Raw genomic sequence first — 23486 nt, forward strand, 5'->3', positions numbered from 1 at the left:
AGGGAAACAGTAGCAAGGGATGGAAATGATCACCTGGTGTACTAATCGTGTATGCTTTGAGGTCTCATTCAACTTGTTAAAGAGACTTCTTCGGCACTGAATGCCTGCATGCAAAGTTCCAAGTATATAAGCAATCCAGGAACGCACTACAGCTCCCTACATATTGCTCCTGTAGGGATTTGAAAACAGGATTTGAAAAAAACAGAGGCATTTTAGTAGCCCATCTTTCTGTGCTACATAAGCAAATCAAATGGGAAGAAACACCAGTATGTGTTATACCACTTAGTATCTTCTGCTGTGCATTTTGCAAAGGTTTCCAGGGTATAGATATAGATTCTCATAAATTATTTTTATAGCGCATATAGAAATAATTTTCTTTGTTGCAGTTGTGGTGCTCAAGAATCAAAGTCGTCCTTAGAACAGGTAAGTTGTATGAGTTTGTAAATATGTGTGCAACTTTGTGTAGTGTCAGTAACATTCTTGATTTGAAATGAAAGTAGAAAATGTTTGGTTTTTGTGTTAATTCATTACATCCAGCATTCATCCACACATTTTTTTTCTGTATTCCTAACATGGAGGAGACCTTTCAAGAATGTGAAATAATTCAAATTATGTATTGACATGTGTAAACAGCCATTGCAGGTTACCTCTGTAAAATGTTCTGTCAGTTGTAAGTAGTGCTAATATACTCACATCGTTAAGATCTTGAAAGATCTGATGTAACTTATCAGTCAAGCCAACTGTGAGATGGCTGTCACTATGGTGCTTCTTAACTTAGCAAAAATTTGCATGAATTGCGACATAAATAATATTTATTTTAAAGTATTTATACACTGATGTGTAATGTACTTGATACCTTCTTGTTGAGCTGTGAATGTAGTTCGTTTTCTGTAATCAGTTATGACTATTAAGATGTCTCATAGGTGTCAGTCAAAGCTTGACAGGCCTATGCTTCATATAAGGATCCTGTTGTACAATTGAATACTGTTCATTTATGTTGCATGTTTCCTGCAGAAATTCAGTTCTGATAACATCATGTAACTAGTGTCTTCCAGAACTGCTTATCATGTTATGACTTTACCCCACTATTGCTGAATAATATTACAGCAGTTTAACATAAATGAGAGAATCACACCAAAATAAAACTTTAGTTGCAAAGAAAATATGCTATTTACAACAACAAAACATGTTGACAAACAAGCGACTGCCGACAGCAAAATGCATCAAGGACTGGGCAATACTTTGTAACAATAGACTGCTTTCAAAGCATCTTTCTCATGGGCCCCATTTTGATGAGCATGATGGCACAGCTACTTACATTTTGCGGGAAATATTGCAGATGGTGGTTTGAGAAGCATTACTTTCAACATAAATTTCCTTTTATGCAAGATGAATTACGTTACATGTGAGAATGTCTGATGAATTTCTTCAATCACGGAGTGTTAGACTGTCATTCAAAACTTAACACTGAGTACCAGCCACGTACAAAAATTTTGGGTCCAGAAGCCCAGCCATTTATGATATTATTTAAAATTTTACTCTCACATTTATGTTTTATGTAAACTTAACACATGCTAAAAAAAGACCCAAGTTTCAACGTTAGTTTTTTGTATGTATTTTAGTTCTTTCAAAATTATACGATAACAATGGCAAAAAGTATATTTGTCAAAAGAAAATGCAAGCTGAGTTCTTGAGCAGTTTCACACATAATTGGCTTTTCTATGGAAAAGTCTAAGTGCTCAACAAAACGTGTTCAGCAAGGCAACTCATGAAATGTTTGTTGCGCAGCAGTGGAATTTATAATCATGCTGTCAGAAGTATTCAGCTGCTGCAAATTAAATTGTGCCCTTAGGATCCTACCTAACAACACACTTCAAAAAAAGAAGAAATTTTTGACGACCAATAATATATGTGAAAGCTGAGCTTCTCTTGTAGGTGCACTGTATGTGTATTAATTTAAACCATTAACCTTTCCTATTTGTGCATTCGCTCTATGTAACATTGATGTTGCTATTGGCTAACTACATTACGTGTCCTGTACTCTGAATATCTCTGTCACTGGCCAAAACCACTTGGTATGAGCTATTATTGGCTGATAAAAGTGTGTCGCAATCTCGGTTTCAGTGCTTCAGCGGAATTTGTGTTTATACTTTTGTAAAATGAAAATATGTGCTGTAAATGTTGCCGCATATCAAAGATCTTTCTAAAACGCATTGGTTTTTGCTGGGTTTCATTTCCTAAAGTGCTAGGAAGTTCTATGCTCGTGTATAAAACCTTAACCATTCACAGAATTGACAAGTTTTATTGCTCCGAGGGAAAGTATATTGTCATTTAACATGGAAAAAATATGCCTTCACCAGGGGTATAGTGTATTTTCACCCGGGAAAAAGTGTATATTTAACTGGGAAAAAACTGGGAGTCTTTTTCTTGTCCACGTATACACACTGTATGGAGTTATTACCCATCATAATTACACTTTGATCACATTCACAAGCACTCACTTCCATTTCAGCACTGTTTGTCATTCTTCATAAGTGAAATTTGTACCCACTGTTTTGTCCGCAATTGTAATGAACTGGAATTCAAACTTGGCTCTGCTTGTACAGAGCAGGCAGCCTAACCAAATAATTCAACTGGGCATGCTTCCTGGCCGGATCCAAATATTCACATTTTCTTTTGTTTTTCTGAACAACCAACTGGTGGTTCTCTGTTCGAGAATAGCTTCGACAGGAGAACAATATGGTGGATGATAATTATCTCTACCATATGGACATACAACAAACAAATTAAAATAACTGGCATTTAATGAATAGTATCTATAAGAACGAAATGCTTGAAGAAGTAAATATGATATAAGTGAAAATCTGCTAAGGGGCCACGAAAAGCCTTATCTTTCCAATGTTAAAATAGTGCTTATAAATTACATGCTTTCTCAGAAAGTATTTGAGCTGGGAAGTTGAAATCTTTACTGGTTATTTATTGGAGTATTGTCTACAACTTAACATGGGGATTATTTTAAAAAACTCGAATTCAGTTGTTAGATTAATTTTTTTCTATTGTAATGAAAATTCACTACTTTTGCGCTGTTATTGTTTATAAACTGAACAGTATGCAGGTGTTTGGAAAAAGTCTGTGTTAAGTTAGGCTTGTGGGAATCAAGTGATGGAGCTTAGATTATCTTTTTAGTGCATTCCAGATCCATAGGATGGATCATCTTCATCTTCTGCAAACTCCTCCTCCAGCTTCCTTTCTGTCCTCCTCCTGTTTACTATGGCATGTATTTCTAGGATATTTACAGCCCTGTCAACAACCGAAAGACATTCCTTGTCTAGTTCATATCACGTTGAAATCTACCTTCATTCCCATATTTCGAATTACTTTGCACCTTACAATATTGCCATCATTGAAAGTAAAAACAGCATCATACACACCAAAGTGAAGTGTTTCTGTTCCAACAAACACAGTATTGGGGATTCTTGACCGTATAACACTATTTACAACAACATTATGAAAAGGAAAGTTCTACTCACCGTATAGCGGAGATGATGGGTCGCAGATAGGCGCAACAAGAAGACTGTCACAAATAAAGTTTCCGGCCAGTAAGGCCTTAGCCAAAAGTAGACAACAGTCACACACACTCATGCAAACACAACCTACACATATGACAGCAGTCTCGGGCAACTGAAACCACACTGCAAGCTGCAGCACCAGTGACAGTAGTGGTTACTGGCTGGGGGAAGGAGGAGGCTGGGGTGAGGAGGGGGAGGGTTAGTAGGGTAGGGATTGTGGACAGTGAAGTGATGCTGGAGAGTGCACAGGGACGAGGCGGAGAGAGAGTAGGGCAGCTACGTGCAGCTTAGGAGGTTAGACGGAGGGTAGGGTAGGCTCTCATTGACCAACACCTCCAATCTGTTATCCGAAACCTACCCTCCTACATAAAAGATGCCAACCATTTCCTCCAGCGACTCTCCACAGTTCCTGTCCCTTTACCACATGGTGCCCTGTTCATCACTATTGATGCCACCTCCCATGGCCTTACCGATATTGAACACCACCTTTCCCAATGCCCAATGTGTAGGCATTCCAAACCAACAACCTCCTTTATAGTTGCCATGACTAACTATATTCTCACTCACAATTACTTCTCCTTTGGAGGCACTACTTACAACAAATCTGGGGTATGGCTATGGGCACCCACATGGCACCATCCTATGACCACCTACTCATGGGCCATCTAGAGGTATTCTTCCTAAACACACACAATCCTAAACCCCACACCTGGTTCAGATCCATTGATGACATCTTTGCGATCTGGATCAAGTGTGAAGACACCCTATCCACATTCCTCCAGAACCTAAACTACTACTCCCCCATCTGCTTCACCTGGTCCTACTCCTTCCTAGATGTTGACCTCCCCTCAAAGATGGCTACATCAGTACTTCCATCCATATCAAACCTACTAACCACAAGCAATACCTCCACTTCGACAGCTGCCACCTGTTCCATACCGAGAAGTCCCTTCCATACAGCCTAGCCACCCGTCATTCTCGCATCTGCAGTGATAAGCAGTCCCTATCGAAATATGCCAAGGGTCTCACTCAGGCATTCACAGACTGTAATTATCCTCTCAACCTTGTACAGAAACAAATCTCTTGTGCCTTGTCCTTCCAGTCTACAACCACCTCCCAAAGCCCCACAGTCCAGCCACAGAGGGACATTCCCCTTGTAACTCTGTACTACCCAGGATGAGCAACCGAATTACATTCTCCTCCAGGGTTTCAACTACCTCCCGTCATGCCCTGAAACGAGAAATGTCCTGTCCACTATCCTTCCCACCCCACCCACAGTGATATTCCGCTGTCCACCGAACCTACACAATATGCTCGTCCATCCCTACACAACTGCTGCTCCCAACCCCTTACCTCATGTTTCATACCTATCCCATAATCCTCCCACCACCACCTACTACAATCCAGTCTCAAACATCACCTACTACATCAGAGGCAGGGCTACCTGTGAAATCAGTCACGTGATCTACAAGCTAGGCTGCAACCACTGTGCTGCATTCTATGTAGTCATGACAACCAACAAGCCATCTGTCCGCATGAATGGCCACCGACAAACTGTGGGCAAGAAACAAGTGGACCACCCTGTTACCGAGCACACTGGCAGACATGACAATCTTCATTTCAATGACTGCTTCACAGCCTGTGCCATATGGATAACCCCCCCCCCCCCCCCCCCCCCCCCCACACACACACACACCAGCTTTACTGAATTGTGCAGGTGGGAACTCTCGATGCTATATATCCTACATTCCTGTACCCCTCCTGGGCTCAGTCTTCGTTAGTCATTGTCCTCACCTATCCAGTACCTTTCCTGTTCCCATTCCACTACTACAAAACCCTCATTCCACCATTGCACCCAGTCTTTTTACTTCTCTCCTCTTCCATTAACCTCCCTCCTTCCTCCCTCCATACGTCTCCCCTACCCTCCGTCTAATCTCCTGACTGCACAATGCTGCCCAACCCTCTCTCCACCTCATCCCTGTGCCCTCCCCAGCAGCACTTCACTGTCAACCACCTCTGCCCTACTATCCCTCCCTCTTCCTGCCCCGGCCTCCTCCTCACCCCACCCAGTTGCCACTCCCATCATGCACTGGTGTTGCTGTTCACAGTGTGGCTTCAGTTGCCTGAGACTGCAGTTTTGTGTGTGTGTGTGTGTGTGTGTGTGTGTGTGTGTGTGTGTGTGTGTGTGTGCGTGTGTGTGTCATCTATTTTTGACGAAGCCCTTACTAGCTGAAAGCTTTATTTGTGATAGTCTTTTTGTTGTGCCTATCTGTGACTCAGCATCTCCGCTATATGGCGAGTAGCAACTTTCCTTTTCATAATACTGTTACATTCCATCCTGGATTTTCTAGTGTTTAACACTATTTACACTTTCATTGGGGTTTTGAGCTTTCCCATGAACATACTTTTTCAACAGTTCAACTGCTGCTAACTCTCTGAAAATAGGTTTTATCACCCCCATTACTGCGTCAGGCAGACTATGTTTATGACTGCACACTTCACCAGTTAGCAATGGTACATTAGTAATAATGGGTACTTTCATTGTTTGGAATAGTATGGGAAAAAAGCCCAAATGTTTGTGTTTTGTCTAATGGCGATTCCATAATAGTTCTGTATTTTGTCAATTAGACTGTCAGTTAACCTTTTCTTCTCAGCCAACTACTTACAATCACTGAGTTTTTGTTTTTTGAATGAAGCTTTCATTCACTGGAGTCTTGATCCCATTCATATTTCTGTACATTCCAGTACACTCAGATTTCTGCACTAAATCACCACCACCATAGAGCTTCAATTCTTGAATATGTTTGAAACATTAGAATCAACGTGACCAAGGTAATTCAAATATTGCACTTTATCACATGCAACAGAACACTGAAATATGCTAGCAATACTAGTCACTTCCGTTCCACCACTGCTGTCGTTATAGTTAGCTGCGCAATTACAGGGTGACACAGAAAAATGGGAACATTTCCACCGTCCAATAAAACTAACAGTGATAAAGGAAAGAAAGAAATTACATTCATAGTAATTGAAATCTTACAACATAGCCATTTACAAAACATTGGTGGCCTCTATCATTTTTTAAAAATTACGTCCTTTGGATGTCGTCCTCCTGTATGAATACATTCATGAAATCTGCTGTTGAGATTCCTCATTGACCACTGCAGCATACTGCTGGGATACTGTGAATTACATCCCGAATTCTCTGTTCTAAGTCATGCAGGATTTTTGGTCAAGTCGTGTAGACTTTGCTCTTGAGGCAGCCCAACAAGAAAAAATCACAAATGGATAAATCTGGCAATCTAGGGGGCCAGGGAATGTTACCAAATTGTGAGATCACACAATTGCCAAACAGTTCTTGCTCATGTGCCATTAATTGCCATGCAGTGTGTGATGTCGCTCTGTCCTGTTGAAACCAGGCTTCTTGAACGTTTGGAAAGTTGTTCAATGCTGGTGTAAGTTCATAACAATCGGCATTGGCGATTATTGTGTTTCCCTGTTCATTTGCGAAAAAATGCAGTCTGATAATTCCATGTGATGAAACACCACACCGTACTGTCACTTAACTAGCGTGTAAATGGCGCTCATGAACATCATTAGGATTTGTGTTTGCCCAGTAACAGTAGTTACGTTTATTCACAAAATCTGTGAGATGAAAATGTGCCTCATCTGGCATCCACAACTTGTTTAGAAATTTATCGTCATTGTTTATTTTTGTTATCATTTGTTGAGAGAATCCTAATCATAACCAGTAATTGTTATCCGTCAATAGTTGCACCATCTGTAGTTTGTACAGGTGAAATTTTAACCAAATGAAGAATTCTGTGAGCACACTCCTGGGACATTCCAACCACTGCTGCTTGCTTACAAATTGAACACCATGGGCTCTGTAAGACAGACTCATGTAAAACATCAGTGTTTGCTGGAGAATGCACACTTCTTGCTTGTCCTGTTGGTTTCTTCTTGAGGGAGATCCATTTTCTTCAAAGTTATAAATCCAATATTTTATTGCATGTTTCGACGGAACGGCATCACGGCGTCCAAAATTATAAAAACGTCGAAACTCCCTCCATGCCGCTATCAAACTATCATTGATTTTATAAAATATTTTTATGACCAACGCACACTGTTGTCCGTTCCACTGATCCATGATTACTGAAATGGCAGACTGTTTACTCGCTAATTGTCACGGAGCCCCAGTGCTGCCACCTGCCAGTGGCTGCCACTTCTCGTTTCTAACATTCCCTTTATTCCGTGTCACCCTGTATCTTCATGTGTACCTTTATTTTTTTGTGGATGCCTACAATTTTTAGATATTACTGCTACATCTAAAACTTTCCGTGTATACATACTGGTGGCAGATGCTACACCATGAAGAGATGTCTATCCTTGTGTATGCCAAGTATCATTGAATGCTACAGTCAAGTCTCTGTTACCACCATTTTCTATTACTGCCTCTTCCACAGATTTCTTCATAGATTCTATACAGCCATCTTCCACTTTAGACCCTATACATCTATTATAGTTCATAAACATAGTTGAGGGATTTGGAAGATTCATCATGCCACAAAGAACTGCACCTTCAGTAGCACACTTACCAATTGTATGCAAGGCATAAGCAAATATAATGTTGTGTTCATAGATTTGGTTACCATTTTCTTCATTTCGAGTTACTGCAACACTGTTCCAAAAGGTGGTCATGTATGAATACTTACCACACTTCAGTTCCATTTTACTAACAAGTCCTCCGTGATTTACCGAGCAAGGTGGCACAGTGGTTAGACACTGGACTTGCATTCGGGAGGACGACGGTTCAATCCCGCATCCGGCCATCCTGATTTAGGTTTCCCGTGATTTCCCTAAATCGCTCCAGGCAAATGCCGGGACGGTTCCTTTGAAAGGGCACGTCCGACTTCCTTCCCCGTCCTTCCCTAATCCGATGAGACCGATGACCTCGCTGTCTGGTCTCCTTCCCCAAAACAACCCCAAACCTCCTCCGTGATTTTTTATAAGTAGTTCAGACTGACTTCACTTCACTGAATACATCGTATACAGTTTGCAAAAGTTCCATTGAGAACTGATGTATCAGATATTTCATTCACAACCGATTCGTCCACAAAGCTTTCATACTTTTCACTAACTGAACCAAGCTTTCTCTGCAAAGTACCTTCTTTCTCACTTTCATTGCAATGGGCAGGTGTACCAGCAAGGTTAGGTTCACACACTTGTTTATCATCTTTATTGCTTACAAACAGTAACACATACCTTTGGCTTTCCAACATTTCTCCTTTCCTTAAAAGCGTTCAGAGGATTTCTAGTCACTTTACACTTACCCATGATTATTCTTCAATAAAACAGAGACTTTATTGAACCGAATTCACTATGAATATTTTCACGATTACAAAAGAGTAAGTAAACATGAAACACACAACAGTTGAGTGAGCAATATGTTTCGAACTATCACAGGTTAGCCACAACACTTATTTTGTAACACTTATTTTCTCTCACAGCACTAAAATGTACATGATGAGCACGTATATTCGTGAGTACAACATTTGACAGCAGTTTAACAGTGCGACAGTGGGCCACACTCATGCCGAACATATTTTAAAAATAGTTTTCATCTTCTGAACAGAATAAATTGTGCATCAATTGAAAGGGGGAAGTCTGTAGATTTTTAAAATGCAGAAAAGTAAAAACTGAACATTTCGTGATTTTGAACCTTTCCGGAGCCCCTTACGAAATGCTGTACTAGCAATGTTACGGTTTTTGAATGACAAATGAAAATTTCTTCCAGGTTCAAATTTGAACCTGGAGTTACCCAAACCAGGTAGGTCATCCGAGAATGCCTCCAGGGTCAATCCAAAGTTTTGGTGTTCTTATATGTCTCTCTTATTTTTCCCAGGCACAGCAACGTGACTGTCTCCCATGGGAATAGCACCACCGGGTGAGGAGGCGGGGGGGGGGGGGGGGGGGGGAGGGGGGGGATGGTTGTGGTGGAAGGAAAAGGAGATGGGGGCATGCCTGTACCTGAAGGGAACATGAACATCAATGAATATATTGAAATAAAAAAAAATTGGTTAAAGAAATTAATTAGGACAAATTGTATGACTAGTTTCGATCAACTAGTTGTATCTTAAAGATAAATGTTACAACTGAGAAGATAAAAAAAGACAAAATTTTCAATTTCAGCACAGTTGCAGAATCTCTCAAGACGAATATGTCAGCAGTAGCAGATCATTTTAAAATCCTCATGTGGTACAAATTTTCATTTGTCACGATATACTTATTAAGTACAGATTCGAGTTTTCTGAACTGATTTCACTTCATTCATTGCAGTGCATTCCATTGATGTTTTTTCCATCTCTGTTCATTTAGTATCAATCCAAGTTTTCAGTTGAATTAAAATGTAAGTTAAACCCCTTTTCAGCAATATAATTTTTTCATAGTTAATTATTACTGATACATTTTCTTGATATTTTACAGTTACTTTTGTTAGCATTTTTGTTTTAGACATTGCTGTTCCAAACATGCCTGCAACCTGCTGGAGATGAAACTCCTGAAAGGTTAGTTCAGTGAAATAAATCTACTGTAAGGCAGTTGAAAACAAATTTTTTTCTAGTCTTAAGTGTACATTAAGCAGTATAATTTTCTAAGTAAAATTGAAACAAAATGTTTTATCTGTGTTGTTATAAATGAGGGAGAAGAATCTCTCTCATACATAAACAATATGTGAAAGGCTCAAGATGCCAGATCTGGTTAATAGGGTGAATATTCTAACAATTTGTTTTTGAAAACCAGCCTTTCCACTTTCAAAGCATCATTTCCTGCAAGTATATTCAGCTGATAAACATGATTTCTGATGTGTCGACAGAAGTGCCGACACAGTGTGATTTGAGGGGACCGCAATGCACGCTATAAACACATGAAGGATGGCGTGAGGTCTGAAACAGGATACGTAATGAATGCTATAAAGAAAAGTACGTAGCTTTTGGAATACTTAACTTTCATCCATCCTTGTTGTATACATCGTTCTTGATGAGACATGCTTTATACGATAAGTATCAATTGCTATGTAAGGCTAATGGCGCCTTGCTAGGTCGTAGCCATGGACTTAGCTGAAGGCTATTCTAACTATCTGCTCGGCAAAGTTTTAGCTGAAGGCTATTCTAACTATCTGCTCGGCAAAGGAGCGAGGCTTCGTCAGTGTAGTCGCTAGCAAAGTCGTCCGTACAACTGGGGCGAGTGCTATTCCGTATCTCGAGACCTGCCTTGTGGTGGCTCTCAGTCTGCGATCACTAACAGTGGCGACACGCGGGTCCGACATGTACTAATGGACTGCGGCCGATTTAAAGCTACCACCTAGCAAGTGTGGTGTCTGGCGGTGACACCACAATTTCTTACATTGATAGAGTCTTCCTCAATGATTTCACATTTTTCAATTAAATATTAAACTGACAAAATCAGGAAACTCACAGACAAACAAACCAGACTGCAAATTTCCGATGAAGAAAGGAGGATGAGTTCCGAGAGAATGAAGAAGTACTGGGCTGACAAGAAACTGAAAAATTCACTGTATAAATTTGGTTAGAGTGGTCCAATGAAGGCCATAAAATGTAAATAAATATATATTAAACTGTAGATGGTCTACAATAGTTCTCATCTTGTGGACTGGTTTTTGGCTGACAATAACTAGACTTACCTGGTTTTTTAGTGGAGTCCAGGCAATGCCTGGGTTGCAAATAAGTCTGCGTTTGAGAATTCCATGACTGGTGAGAACTTCTTTAAAATTTTAGAACTATATGCTTGGCATTGGATTTTTAAACATTCTGTTATGGCCATGCCTTCTCTCTGCTGACTTTGGAGCAAGTGCAGACATCGATGGGGAGCCATGGCTACTGGTTACGACACAACTTGTCACCTACTGTTAGTCTTTTGCAACACAGATGACCAACGTTTATGTTGTTATCGTGTGTGATGTAACTTGATGACACTTTTTTGATAATTTTATCTATGTTCATGTTTGGTTTCATTGTTTAGGAACTGGCAAAAGTGTGTTTAACGTTAACATGGAACAGGAATACAATTTTTTTAAATTGTGTAATGACAATAACAAGCTACGTATTTATTACACACTGTGTACTGGAGAATTTTCTGTTGCATGTAAAGGAAAGAGTAATATTAAAGATGAAATCAGGTAAACAAAGGGGTTTTATTAATGGAAGTGATTCACCATACATAAGAGATTTTTAAAGCTTTAAATGTGAGTGACAGTTGTGATAAAGTTAGTAAACTTCAGTGGATACATTTATGAACTAAAATTGCATGGTCTGATTTAAAAGAGTGTGCATAAGTGGTTCTAAAATATTTCATTAATATTGATGACCTTATGGCCGATACATAACATGGTATTAAATAATAACTTATTCACACATGTGAGAACAGGCAAATTTATTTCTCTTTCTCGTAAAACATAAAAGTGAGTAATCAACAGTTGAATATCCTAACTCCATAGAACAAAGGCAAAGAATAAACAGTATTCATATAATTAACGTATTTGCTCTCGAGTGATGCACTATGCGTAACTGTTGATTTATTTTGCCTATCTTTCCACTCCCACACAGTCCCCTCCCAGTACAGCAGAGTCTTAGGTATGTGATGAAAATTGTATGAGACCTTTCGACCCACCCTTATATAAATCACTGGTTGTGTGTCTTGTTCTTCCACTGCCATATCTTCCACGAGATTCGGTTCATTTTAAATTCTGGTAGATGCTTGCTCCTGTTGTGGCACCATATGCCGTTGCAAGTCTTGTATGTCTTTCTACTTTAAGTCTTCAGGCCTTAAATAAGCAGGCTTCACGCAGTAACCTGTATATTGTGTATCTGGAGCTGTATTCTGTGTGTGTTAAATTGCAGTACTTTGTAAGGTCCAGCATATGGTGGCTGCAGTGGGGCTCTTACTGCATCAGTTTGTAACATCACATGTGAACACTTGCTCAAATCTTGGTGCACAAATGACGGAATGTTACCATGCCATTTTGACGGTTGTGGCTGGAGGATCTCTGTACACAGGCTCTGCCGTGGATGCCCCTAGGTTTGGTTTGAAAACAGTGTGCAGACCCAGTAATGCTAGTGGCAATGCTGTAGACCAACTGTCAACATGGGACATCATTGCAGCTTTAAGTGTTCTGTCCAGTGCCCTGTAATTCCATTACTTTCTGGATGATAACTTGTTGTACGGTGACATCGGAATCTGCAAATGTTCACCAGTTCAAAAAATAATGAAGATTCGAACTGCCAGCCCTGGTCAGTCATGACCTGCACTGGCTACCTGAATCTTGCTACTCATTCTGCCAAGGAACTTTGACTGACTGTCTCCACTGATATGTCTTGAATCAGTACAGCTTCTTCCCATCTCATAAACCTGTAAATTCCTGTTAGCAAATAACGGTAACCTTCAAACATTGGCAGTGGGCCAGCAATGTCAAGGTGCACATGTTCGAAATGACCAGACAGTTCATCAAAGTGCCCGGCTGGCTTCTTCACATGTTGCCCACCTTACATCGTTGACAGGCAGGGCATGCCTGTGTCCACCTTCAACTATCATTCCTATCTCCAGGCCAAACCGTTCTGTCGGCAACTTGATACTTACTCATGTACCTGGATGATCCAAATTATGTATACTTCCAAATATCTCTCACCGTAATTGCACAAGCATGTATGGTCTAGGTCTTCATTGTGAGGTACCACACCATATTTTAATGGCCTAATCTTCTGGACATTTTTCCTGCAGTGTGCGTCTTCTCTTTGCTCTCTTGCCTATCTCGCACAATTCACAGAATTGGTTATTGCTGCAACCCTTGAGAAATAGCCTTCTGCGATAGTCCCCACTCCTTTCACATGACATAAGTCAGTAGAGAACTGCTTATGTATTCTAGCTATCTGAACTGTCTAGGTGACAGAGCATACGTACACTTGCTGAATGCAAAGGTCTGAGAAGACTGTAAATGGTCTACTGTCCACATAAGGTTGCAAGTGCCTTATTGCATCATATACCGCTAACACTTCTTGGTCGTATACACTCCTGTTCCTTTGCGCTTCTGTGAGAAAAACCCTAATGGTTGCCAGTGCCCAGGAGACCCTTGATGTAACACTGCTCTAATAGTTATCTGACTTGCATAGACTAGTATAGCTAGTTTCGCATCTCTCTCAGGATGCACGAGTGAAACCACTTGCTTCGGACTTATCTTGATCTGTTCAAAGGCTTGCTACAGTCCAATGTAGCTTCTGATGTTTATTGGTATTAGGACCTGTCAACACCTGTATAAGCAGTGCTTGGAAAGCAGCTGCTACTGGCAGATGTCAACAGTAAAAATTTACAACACCTGAGAATTTAAGTAATTGTTGCAAATCCGAGGGCTGAGGTATTTGTTGTTCGAGTTCCACTTTCTGTTCCAACGAGCGGATGCTGTCTGCTGAAACTGTGTGACTCAGGTATGTCACGTGGTTTTTTCGCAAGCTGCACTTGTTTTCATTAAATATTGTCCCATACCTATGTAGTCTGTCAAAAACTGCTTTAAGGTGCCCCTCATCGAGATTTTGTGTCACTGAAAACACTATTATATCATTGAGGTAGGCGAAGGTGAAGTCTAACCCTCGTAACACTTCATCGATGAAACGTTGCCGTGTTGGACCCACGTTTTTAAGGCTAAAGGGCATATGCAAAAATTCAAAGAAGCCAAAAGATGTAATGACAGCTGTCTTCAGTATGTCAGTCTCTGCGCCTGGTATCTGATGGTATCATACAATGCAGGCTTTCACGACCAGATGTTTCAGCTGCTGAGAATTTTTTCCAGGTTGTATGGCAGTGGTCCATGGAACTCTTCAATCCCTGACGTTTCGTCCAAGGCTACGTTGGACATGATGGTATGAATTTTGACAATCTATGATGCTGAAATATTTTGCTTCTCTATAGTTTGCTTCATGTAGGAAGGCGGTCCAATTTTCAGTCATTCTGCACATCCACTTTCATTGACTGCAAGCACCAAGTAAGACTCATTCCCTCTCCAAACTGTTAGTCACGGTTTACAACTAGAGTTCGAGGATCACTCTCCTGCATGGTGCACTGTTGCTGTTCCTTGGACAGTGCAGTTTCATTCACAGAGCGTTCAAATGGTTCATTCAGTTGTCAATGATACATTCTTGTACAAGTATGACTGTGAATGTGTCCCTGTAACTGTTTTAGTGTGACTGCCAAATAAATATGTCAAATGACGGCAATAAATATGAAGTGCTTCACAAACGGGCGAATAGGTTTATTTACCATATTTACAGATTTTTCAAACGTGGATCTGAAAGAGGGACTCCTATTTTTGTCATTTTGAAGACACAAGAGTGAACCACAGAGGCATGAGTTGGCAAGAGAACTGTACACATAATAGTAAACGGGAGTGTCAGAGATAAGAAACATCAGGAAAATTTGGTTTTGTGTTGCCCAGATTGCATCAAAATCGCAGGCCATCTTGCCCTGGTCATTGTACTCGGCTGTGGTACATCTACATCTACATCTACATCCATACTCCGCAAGCCACCTGACGATGTGTGGCGGAGGGTACTGTGAGTACCTCTATCGGTTCTCCCTTCTATTCAAGTCTCGTATTGTTCGTGGAAAGGATTGTTGGTATGCTTCTGTGTGGGCTCTAATCTCTCTGATTTTATCCTCATGGTCTCTTCGCGAGATATACGTAGGAGAGAGCAATATACTGCTTGACTCTTCGGTGAAGTTATATTCTCGAAACTTTAACAAAAGAGCATACCGAGCTGCTGAGCGTCTCTCCTGCAGAGTCTTCCACTGGAGTTTATCTATCATCTCTGTAACGCTTTCGCGATTACTAAATGATCCTGTAACGAAGCGCGCTGTTCTCCGTTGGATCTTCTCTATCTCTTCTATCAACCCTATCTGGTACGGATCCCACACTGCTGACCAGTATTCAAGCAGTGGGCGAACAAGCGTACTGTAACCTATTTCCTTTGTTTTCGGACTGCATTTCCTTAGGATTCTTCCAATGAATCTCAGTCTGGCATCTGCTTTACCGACTATCAACTTTATATGATCATTCCATTTTAAATCGCTCCTAATGCGTACTCCCAGATAATTTATGGAATTAACTGCTTCCAGTTGCTGACCTGCTATTTTGTAGCTAAATGCTAAGGGATCTACCTTTCTATGTATTCGCAGCACATTACACTTGTCTACATTGAGATTCAATTGCCATTCCCTGCACCATGCGTCAATTCGCTGCAGATCTTCCTGCATTTCAGAACAATTTTCCATTGTTACAACCTCTCGATACACTACAGCATCATCTGCAAAAAGCCTCAGTGAACTTCCGATGTCATCCACAAGGTCATTTATGTATATTGTGAATAGCAACGGTCCTACGACACTCCCCTGCGGCACAACTGAAATCACTCTTACTTCGGAAGACTTCTCTCCATTGAGAATGACATGCTGCGTTCTGTTATCTAGGAACTCTTCAATCCAATCACATAATTGGTCTGATAGTCCATATGCTCTTACTTTGTTCATTAAACGACTGTGGGAAACTGTATCGAACACCTTGTGGAAGTCAAGAAACACGGCATCTACCTGTGAACCCGTGTCTATGGCCCTCTGAGTCTCGTGGACGAATAGCGCAAGCTGGGTTTCACATGACCGTCTTTTTCGAGAGCCATGCTGATTCCTACAGAGTAGATTTCTAGTCTCCAGAAAAGTCATTATACTCAAACATAATACGTGTTCCAAAATTCTACAACTTATCGTCGTTAGAGATATAGGTCTATAGTTCTGCACATCTGTTCGACGTCACTTCTTGAAAACGGGGATACCTGTGCCCTTTTCCAATCCTTTGGAACGCTACGCTCTTCTAGAGACCTAGGTATACCGCTGCAAGAAGGGCGGCAAGTTCCTTCGCGTACTCTGTGTAAAATCGAACTCGTATCCCATCAGGTCCAGCGGCCTTTCCTCTTTTGAGTGATTTTAATTATTTCTCTATCCCTCTGTCATCTATTTCAATATCTACCATTTTGTCATCTGTGCGACAATCTAGAGAAGGAACAACAGTGCAATCTTCCTCTGTGAAACAGCTTTGGAAAAAGACGTTTAGTATTTTGGCCTTTAGTCTGTCATCCTCTGTTTCAGTACCATTTTGGTCACAGAGTGTCTGGACATTTTGTTTTGATCCACCTACCGCTTTGACATAAGACCAAAATTTCTTAGGATTTTCTGCCAAGTCAGTACATAGAACTGTACTTTCGAATTCATTGAATGCTCCTCGCATAGCCCTCCTCCTACTACATTTCGCTTCGCGTAATTTTTGTTTGTCTGCAAGGCTTTGGCTATGTTTATGTTTGCTGTGTAGTTCCCTTTGCTTCCGCAGCAGTTTTCCAACTCGGTTGTTGTACCATGGTGGCTCTTTTCTATCTCTTACGATCTTGCTTGGCACATACTCATCTAACACATATTGTATGATGCTTTTGAACTTTGTCCACTGATCCTCAACACTATCTGTACTTGAGACAAAACTTTTGTGTTGAGCCATCAGGTACTCTGTAATCTGCTTTTTGTCACTTTTGCTAAACATAAAAATCTTCCTACCTTTTTTAATATTTCTATTTACGGCTGAAATCATCGATGCAGTAACCGCTTTATGATCGCTGATTCCCTGTTCTGCGTTAACTGTTTCAAATAGTTCGTGTCTGTTTGTCACCAGAAGGTCTAATATGTTATCGCCACGAGTCGGTCCTCTGTTTAACTGCTCAAGGTAGTTTTCAGATAAAGCACTTACAAAAATTTCACTGGATTCTTTGTCCCTGCCACCCGTTACGAACGTTTGAGTCTCCCAGTCTATATCCGGCAAATTAAAATCTCCACCCAGAACTATAACATGGTGGGGAAATCTACTTGAAATATTTTCCAAACTATCCTTCAGGTGCTCAGCCACAACAGCTGCTGAGCCAGGGGGCCTATAGAGACATCCAATTACCATGTCTGAGCCTGTTTTAACCCTGACCTTCACCCAAATTATTTCACATTTCGGATCTCCGTCAATTTCCTTCGATACTATTGCACTTCTTATCACTAGAAACACACCTCCCCCTTCACTGGCCAGCCTGTCTCTGTGGTGTACATTCCAATCTGAGTTTAGGATTTCATTACTGTTTACGTCTGGTTTCAGCCAACTTTCTGTCCCTAGTACTATATGGGCGTTGTGACCGTTTATTAATGAGAGCAGTTCTGGGACCTTTCTGTAGACGCTCCTGCAGTTTACTATTAGCACATTAATATTGTTACTCCCTGTTGCATTTTGCCTACTCCTACCTTGCCGCGTCTCAGGAGGCGTCTTGTCGGACCTAGGGAGGGAAGTATCTAACCTAAAAAACCCCCATGTGCATTTCACACGTACTCCGCTACCCTTGTAGCCGCTTCCGGCGTGTAGTGCACGCCTGACCTATTCAGGGGGACCCTACATTTCTCCACCCGATATAGGAGGTCGAGAAATTTGCAGCCCAGATCTCCGCAGAATCGTCTGAGCCTCTGGTTTTTAGCCTTCTAGTCGGCTCCAAACCAGAGGACCGTGATCAGTTCTGGGAACGATACTGCAAATACACTTCTGGAAATGGAAAAAAGAACACATTGACACCGGTGTGTCAGACCCACCATACTTGCTCCGGACACTGCGAGAGGGCTGTACAAGCAATGATCACACGCACGGCACAGCGGACACACCAGGAACCGCGGTGTTGGCCGTCGAATGGCGCTAGCTGCGCAGCATTTGTGCACCGCCGCCGTCAGTGTCAGCCAGTTTGCCGTGGCATACGGAGCTCCATCGCAGTCTTTAACACTGGTAGCATGCCGCGACAGCGTGGACGTGAACCGTATGTGCAGTTGACGGACTTTGAGCGAGGGCGTATAGTGGGCATGCGGGAGGCCGGGTGGACGTACCGCCGAATTGCTCAACACGTGGGGCGTGAGGTCTCCACAGTACAGCGATGTTGTCGCCAGTGGTCGGCGGAAGGTGCACGTGCCCGTCGACCTGGGACCGGACCGCAGCGACGCACGGATGCACGCCAAGACCGTAGGATCCTACGCAGTGCCGTAGGGGACCGCACCGCCACTTCCCAGCAAATTAGGGACACTGTTGCTCCTGGGGTATCGGCGAGGACCATTCGCAACCGTCTCCATGAAGCTGCGCTACGGTCCCGCACACCGTTAGGCCGTCTTCCGCTCACGCCCCAACATCGTGCAGCCCGCCTCCAGTGGTGTCGCGACAGGCGTGAATGGAGGGACGAATGGAGACGTGTCGTCTTCAGCGATGAGAGTCGCTTCTGCCTTGGTGCCAATGATGGTCGTATGCGTGTTTGGCGCCGTGCAGGTGAGCGCCACAATCAGGACTGCATACGACCGAGGCACACAGGGCCAACACCCGGCATCATGGTGTGGGGAGCGATCTCCTACACTGGCCGTACACCACTGGTGATCGTCGAGGGGACACTGAATAGTGCACGGTACATCCAAACCGTCATCGAACCCATCGTTCTACCATTCCTAGACCGGCAAGGGAACTTGCTGTTCCAACAGGACAATGCACGTCCGCATGTATCCCGTGCCACCCAACGTGCTCTAGAAGGTGTAAGTCAACTACCCTGGCCAGCAAGATCTCCGGATCTGTCCCCCGTTGAGCATGTTTGGGACTGTATGAAGCGTCATCTCACGCGGTCTGCCCGTCCGGCACGAACGCTGGTCCAACTGAGGCGCCAGGTGGAAATGGCATGGCAAGCCGTTCCACAGGACTACATCCAGCATCTCTACGATCGTCTCCATGGGAGAATAGCAGCCTGCATTGCTGCGAAAGGTGGATATACACTGTACTAGTGCCGACATTGTGCAAGCTCTGTTGCCTGTGTCTATGTGCCTGTGGTTCTGTCAGTGTGATCATGTGATGTATCTGACCCCAGGAATGTGGCAATAAAGTTTCCCCTTCCTGGGACAATGAATTCACGGTGTTCTTATTTCAATTTCCAGGAGTGTAGTTAGCTCAGATTCCACCCAGCGAGCGAGGCTTTCTGCCTTCACCAATTCCGCCAACTGCCTGTACGAACTGAGGATGACCTCTGAACCCAGACGGCAGGAGTCATTGGTGCCGACATGAGCAACAATTTGCAGTCGGGTGCACCCAGTGCTTGCTATCGCCACCGCCAGGGCCTCCTCCACATCTCTGATGAGACCCCCTGGCAAGCAGACAGAGTGAACACTGGCCTTCTTCCTCGACCTTTCCGCTATTTGCCTAAGGGGCTCCATCACCCGCCTAACATTGGAGCTCCCAATAACCAGTAAGCAAATGGAGGGTTTTGACAATGATATTTTAAAGCACTCCATGTTTGAAGTGTATATAAGTAGTGAATACCCGACATCACAAAAACTTGTTACAATATTGCAAGAAAAAATTGGTTTCAGAGGTAGCACATCATCAATGCAAATAATTTTAAAAGACTTTGATTTCAAATATGTTAATAAGAGTGTTTTTTGATTGAAAGAGGTGACATAAGTGGAGAACGAACCTCATCCCTTATAAAGATGTACAATACAACAGGAGGAAGTAGTTCAAAATGTATTACCCTGATGAATCGTAGGTGTGTCAGAATCATTCCATGAATACTTGCTGGGAAACGAGTGATGGTACTGGTGGTTTTAAAGTTCCCATAGGAATAGGTTCTCACATAATTATTCTGTATCTCGGCTCTTCTTCTGGCTTTGTTCCTGACAGTAAACTGAAATGTAGGCATAAAAACAATAGCAAAAATCGGAAATGAACACTGTCAGTTTCAAGTGGTTCACTGAAAAATTCTTGCCATACTGTACTTCGAAGTCGGTCATTGTAATTACTATGCCAGTTATCATTCACCTGTTACAGAGAAAACACTAAGTACAGAAACCAGGAAATCGGATATCGTGCTCTGGTTTAAATAAAATATACCACCAGACTTGTGCCAAACTTTACAGCTTGTTAATTTTAACAAGTCATGTGACAGAACGTACAGATTTGACTTTCGTGCATGTGAATGTAGTCGCAAAGTTTTACATTTACTTGCATATCATTTTCATTATAATCTGTCAGAATTAATTTTGGCACAGATTAAAAGATATGTGTGGAGAGGGGGGGGGGGGACAAAACATTCAACATAACAAACACTGTTTCGCTTTTGTGTGAAGCAATAGACAACATCCCCTTTCAGCATGGGCACACCGTTTGCAGGAAGCTGAAAAGCTTCAGAAAGAAGATTTTGATAGGGAGGTGAAGATGGATATGAACCTTGAACCTATCATCAGATTGTTCAGACACAGACTCGGTTAGCAGTAACAATTCTATCATGCTGTTGAGTTTGTTCCAAATTAAAGTAATGATATTTCTTGGTTTTACAGACTCGAAGTTTAAAAAATCTGTTTGTCCATATTTTAATTGCATACATGGTACATGGGAACTTCCTAGCCTTTATTGATTAGAAATGTGTATATTGTGAAGAATATAGACTGTATTGTTCCACATATTGCCCAAGGAGAAGTTAAGCTTCGTCCAGTGTGTTGTATGCCTTAACTACTCGTGAGAATGTGGCTGGATGAATTAGTTGAGAACTACAATATTGCAACATATAAACCTCTATGATTTTCAAGGTGGGAATTGGAAACACCTTAAAATGATAGTACAAATTAAATGTCGAAGTATTGATGGTTTTTGACTTTATCGGTCAGCATTCCCTAGAATAATTTGTAGAAAATGGTTGGTTATTTGCCTGTTCAGTGGACCATAAATGCTGTCTGTCACTATAATGTCAAATAAGTTAGTTCACACTTGTAGTGCTCGTTGACAGCGAAAAATATGACAGCATACAGACAATTTTCATGGAAGTGTTTTGCACTAGTCTTTGTTACCAGTAATTCTTTTTTACTCACAGTAATTTACATTTTACATTTGACTACAGTCTCTCACACACACACACACACACACACACACACACACACACACACACACACACACACACACACATTCACACATTTTTCGTAGATTTGAACATATACCATAGGGGTATGACAGCAGCAACACTGTTCGGCAACGCGGCCTTTATTAGGCCGCTCTCTGCCATTACATATGCCCAGATCTAATCCCCTCCATGCTTGCCTATCGCTTCATCTCTACACGTGGAAGTGCCATCCTATGTGAAGTGGACTATAGTACATTTGTAAAATCATGAATATTGAGCACAGGATATTGATTGGGTATCGTAGGGGCATTCAATTCTTTGTAATCACCCCAAGGTCTCCAACACCCGTGTTGTTTTTTTTAAAAAAAGGTAAGAACCATGCACTATCAGATCTTCGTATCACTCTTTTTTCGTGCAAGTCTATCTCTGTCACTTGTATCAAGCCACCATCTCTTTTCCTAGAAGCCCAGTTGTCGTTTCTTCTCCTTTCTTGAGTTGAGCCAACTGAATGTCAATGGTCCTACTGTATGCATACAGAAAATTCACCCCTAAGATTGGTTCCATCACATCCGCTATTACAGACATCCAGGGATAGTGTTATAAAAACCTAAATTCACTTCCTTGCTGCAGCTGCCATACTTCGTTGTTGGCTGTTTATTTGCTGTCATGAGATGAACAAACGAACTGTTCTTGACTGTGATATTTCTCTCTACTGGCCAGGTGCTTACATTGGACTCAGTGTCAAGCAGATAATAACACGAAGTCTCCACATCTTATACATAGAGTCATTGTGATAAAGGCAAAAAGGAAGTGCCTGTGCTTACAGTCTACGTGTTATTTACATGGGTGTGCATAACTGCAGGGTAGATTATACCCAGCAGCTCATTCACTGAACTGTTTGTGATATCGGCATAGTTGTTCATGTTTCTTCTGTCCAATGTTCAAGTGCACTACAGGACCCTCAGAACTGGTGGTCTTCCAACCCTCGATATGTCTCTGTAACACATTTAGTTGTTTCTTTAATGTCTGAAATTGTGCCTCTTCCGACTTCGTCACTGCTTCTGTGATGTGCGGTGCACTTGCTTTCTCCATTGTTGCATAAACTCTTGTCAGACAGCTGGAGAACAGTGGTCACATCACACCCATCCTTCATAGCCACCACTCTTTTAGTGCCATGGGAAGCTGTGATGTCCAAATGTACTGGAGCGTAGCATCCGAAAAGTCTGCCTCTGTCACCATCCTCCATAACTGCCGCAAAAATTATGAGGGGGGGATCTTTCACCTCGTCACTCACTGTGTGCAAGGTGTATCCATTCATCTAACGGTTTATTAAGCCTACTTATCAAAATCTTCTTTAGAGTTGTATAATGCTGTATTGTGGGATGCTTAATTTCGTTTTGTACAATGCCACTGCTCTGGAATCCAGACTGCTGCTTGCTATAATGAACTTTTCTTGGTCATTTGTTACTTTATTATAAGTGAACAGCAACTCTAACATCGAAAACTTGAGTTTCAGTTTAGCGGGAAGGAACTGAGGCATGTGCATCTTCATATGCCCTCTAGATTAATCACCATTTCTTATAGTTTCATTGATTGCGGAGCCTTTCGTGCACAAATCATTAATTAATTCCAGTGAAAAGTTTGCATGCCACGCAATTTCATTCCACAAGTCTTGTATCTGACAGTGGATTACGGAGCCTTTCATGCACAAATCATTAATTAATTCCATTGAAATGTTTGCATGCCACACAATTTCATTCCACAAGTCTTGTATCTGACAGTGCAACATACTCTGTAGCTCTACTAAATGTGTTGTAGGACTTCTGCCATTTGTCGCTGTCGTATGCGTTGGCGAATTTGTGTCATGTAGCTTATT

General features: G+C 41.9%; 1 protein-coding gene across 1 annotated transcript in view; it reads left to right on the top strand.

The window, feature by feature from the left end:
• The window catches only part of LOC124595527, a 291163-nt gene that overhangs the window by 262214 nt on the left and 5463 nt on the right, over nt 1-23486 (top strand). The window contains exons 21-22 of the mRNA XM_047134296.1: nt 387-423; nt 10083-10135. Coding sequence (XP_046990252.1) covers nt 387-423; nt 10083-10135 — 90 coding nt within the window. The remainder of the gene's footprint in view (nt 1-386; nt 424-10082; nt 10136-23486) is intronic.

Source organism: Schistocerca americana, chromosome 2 (genome assembly GCF_021461395.2).
Source record: "Schistocerca americana isolate TAMUIC-IGC-003095 chromosome 2, iqSchAmer2.1, whole genome shotgun sequence".
In the NCBI taxonomy this organism is placed as follows: domain Eukaryota; kingdom Metazoa; phylum Arthropoda; class Insecta; order Orthoptera; family Acrididae; genus Schistocerca; species Schistocerca americana.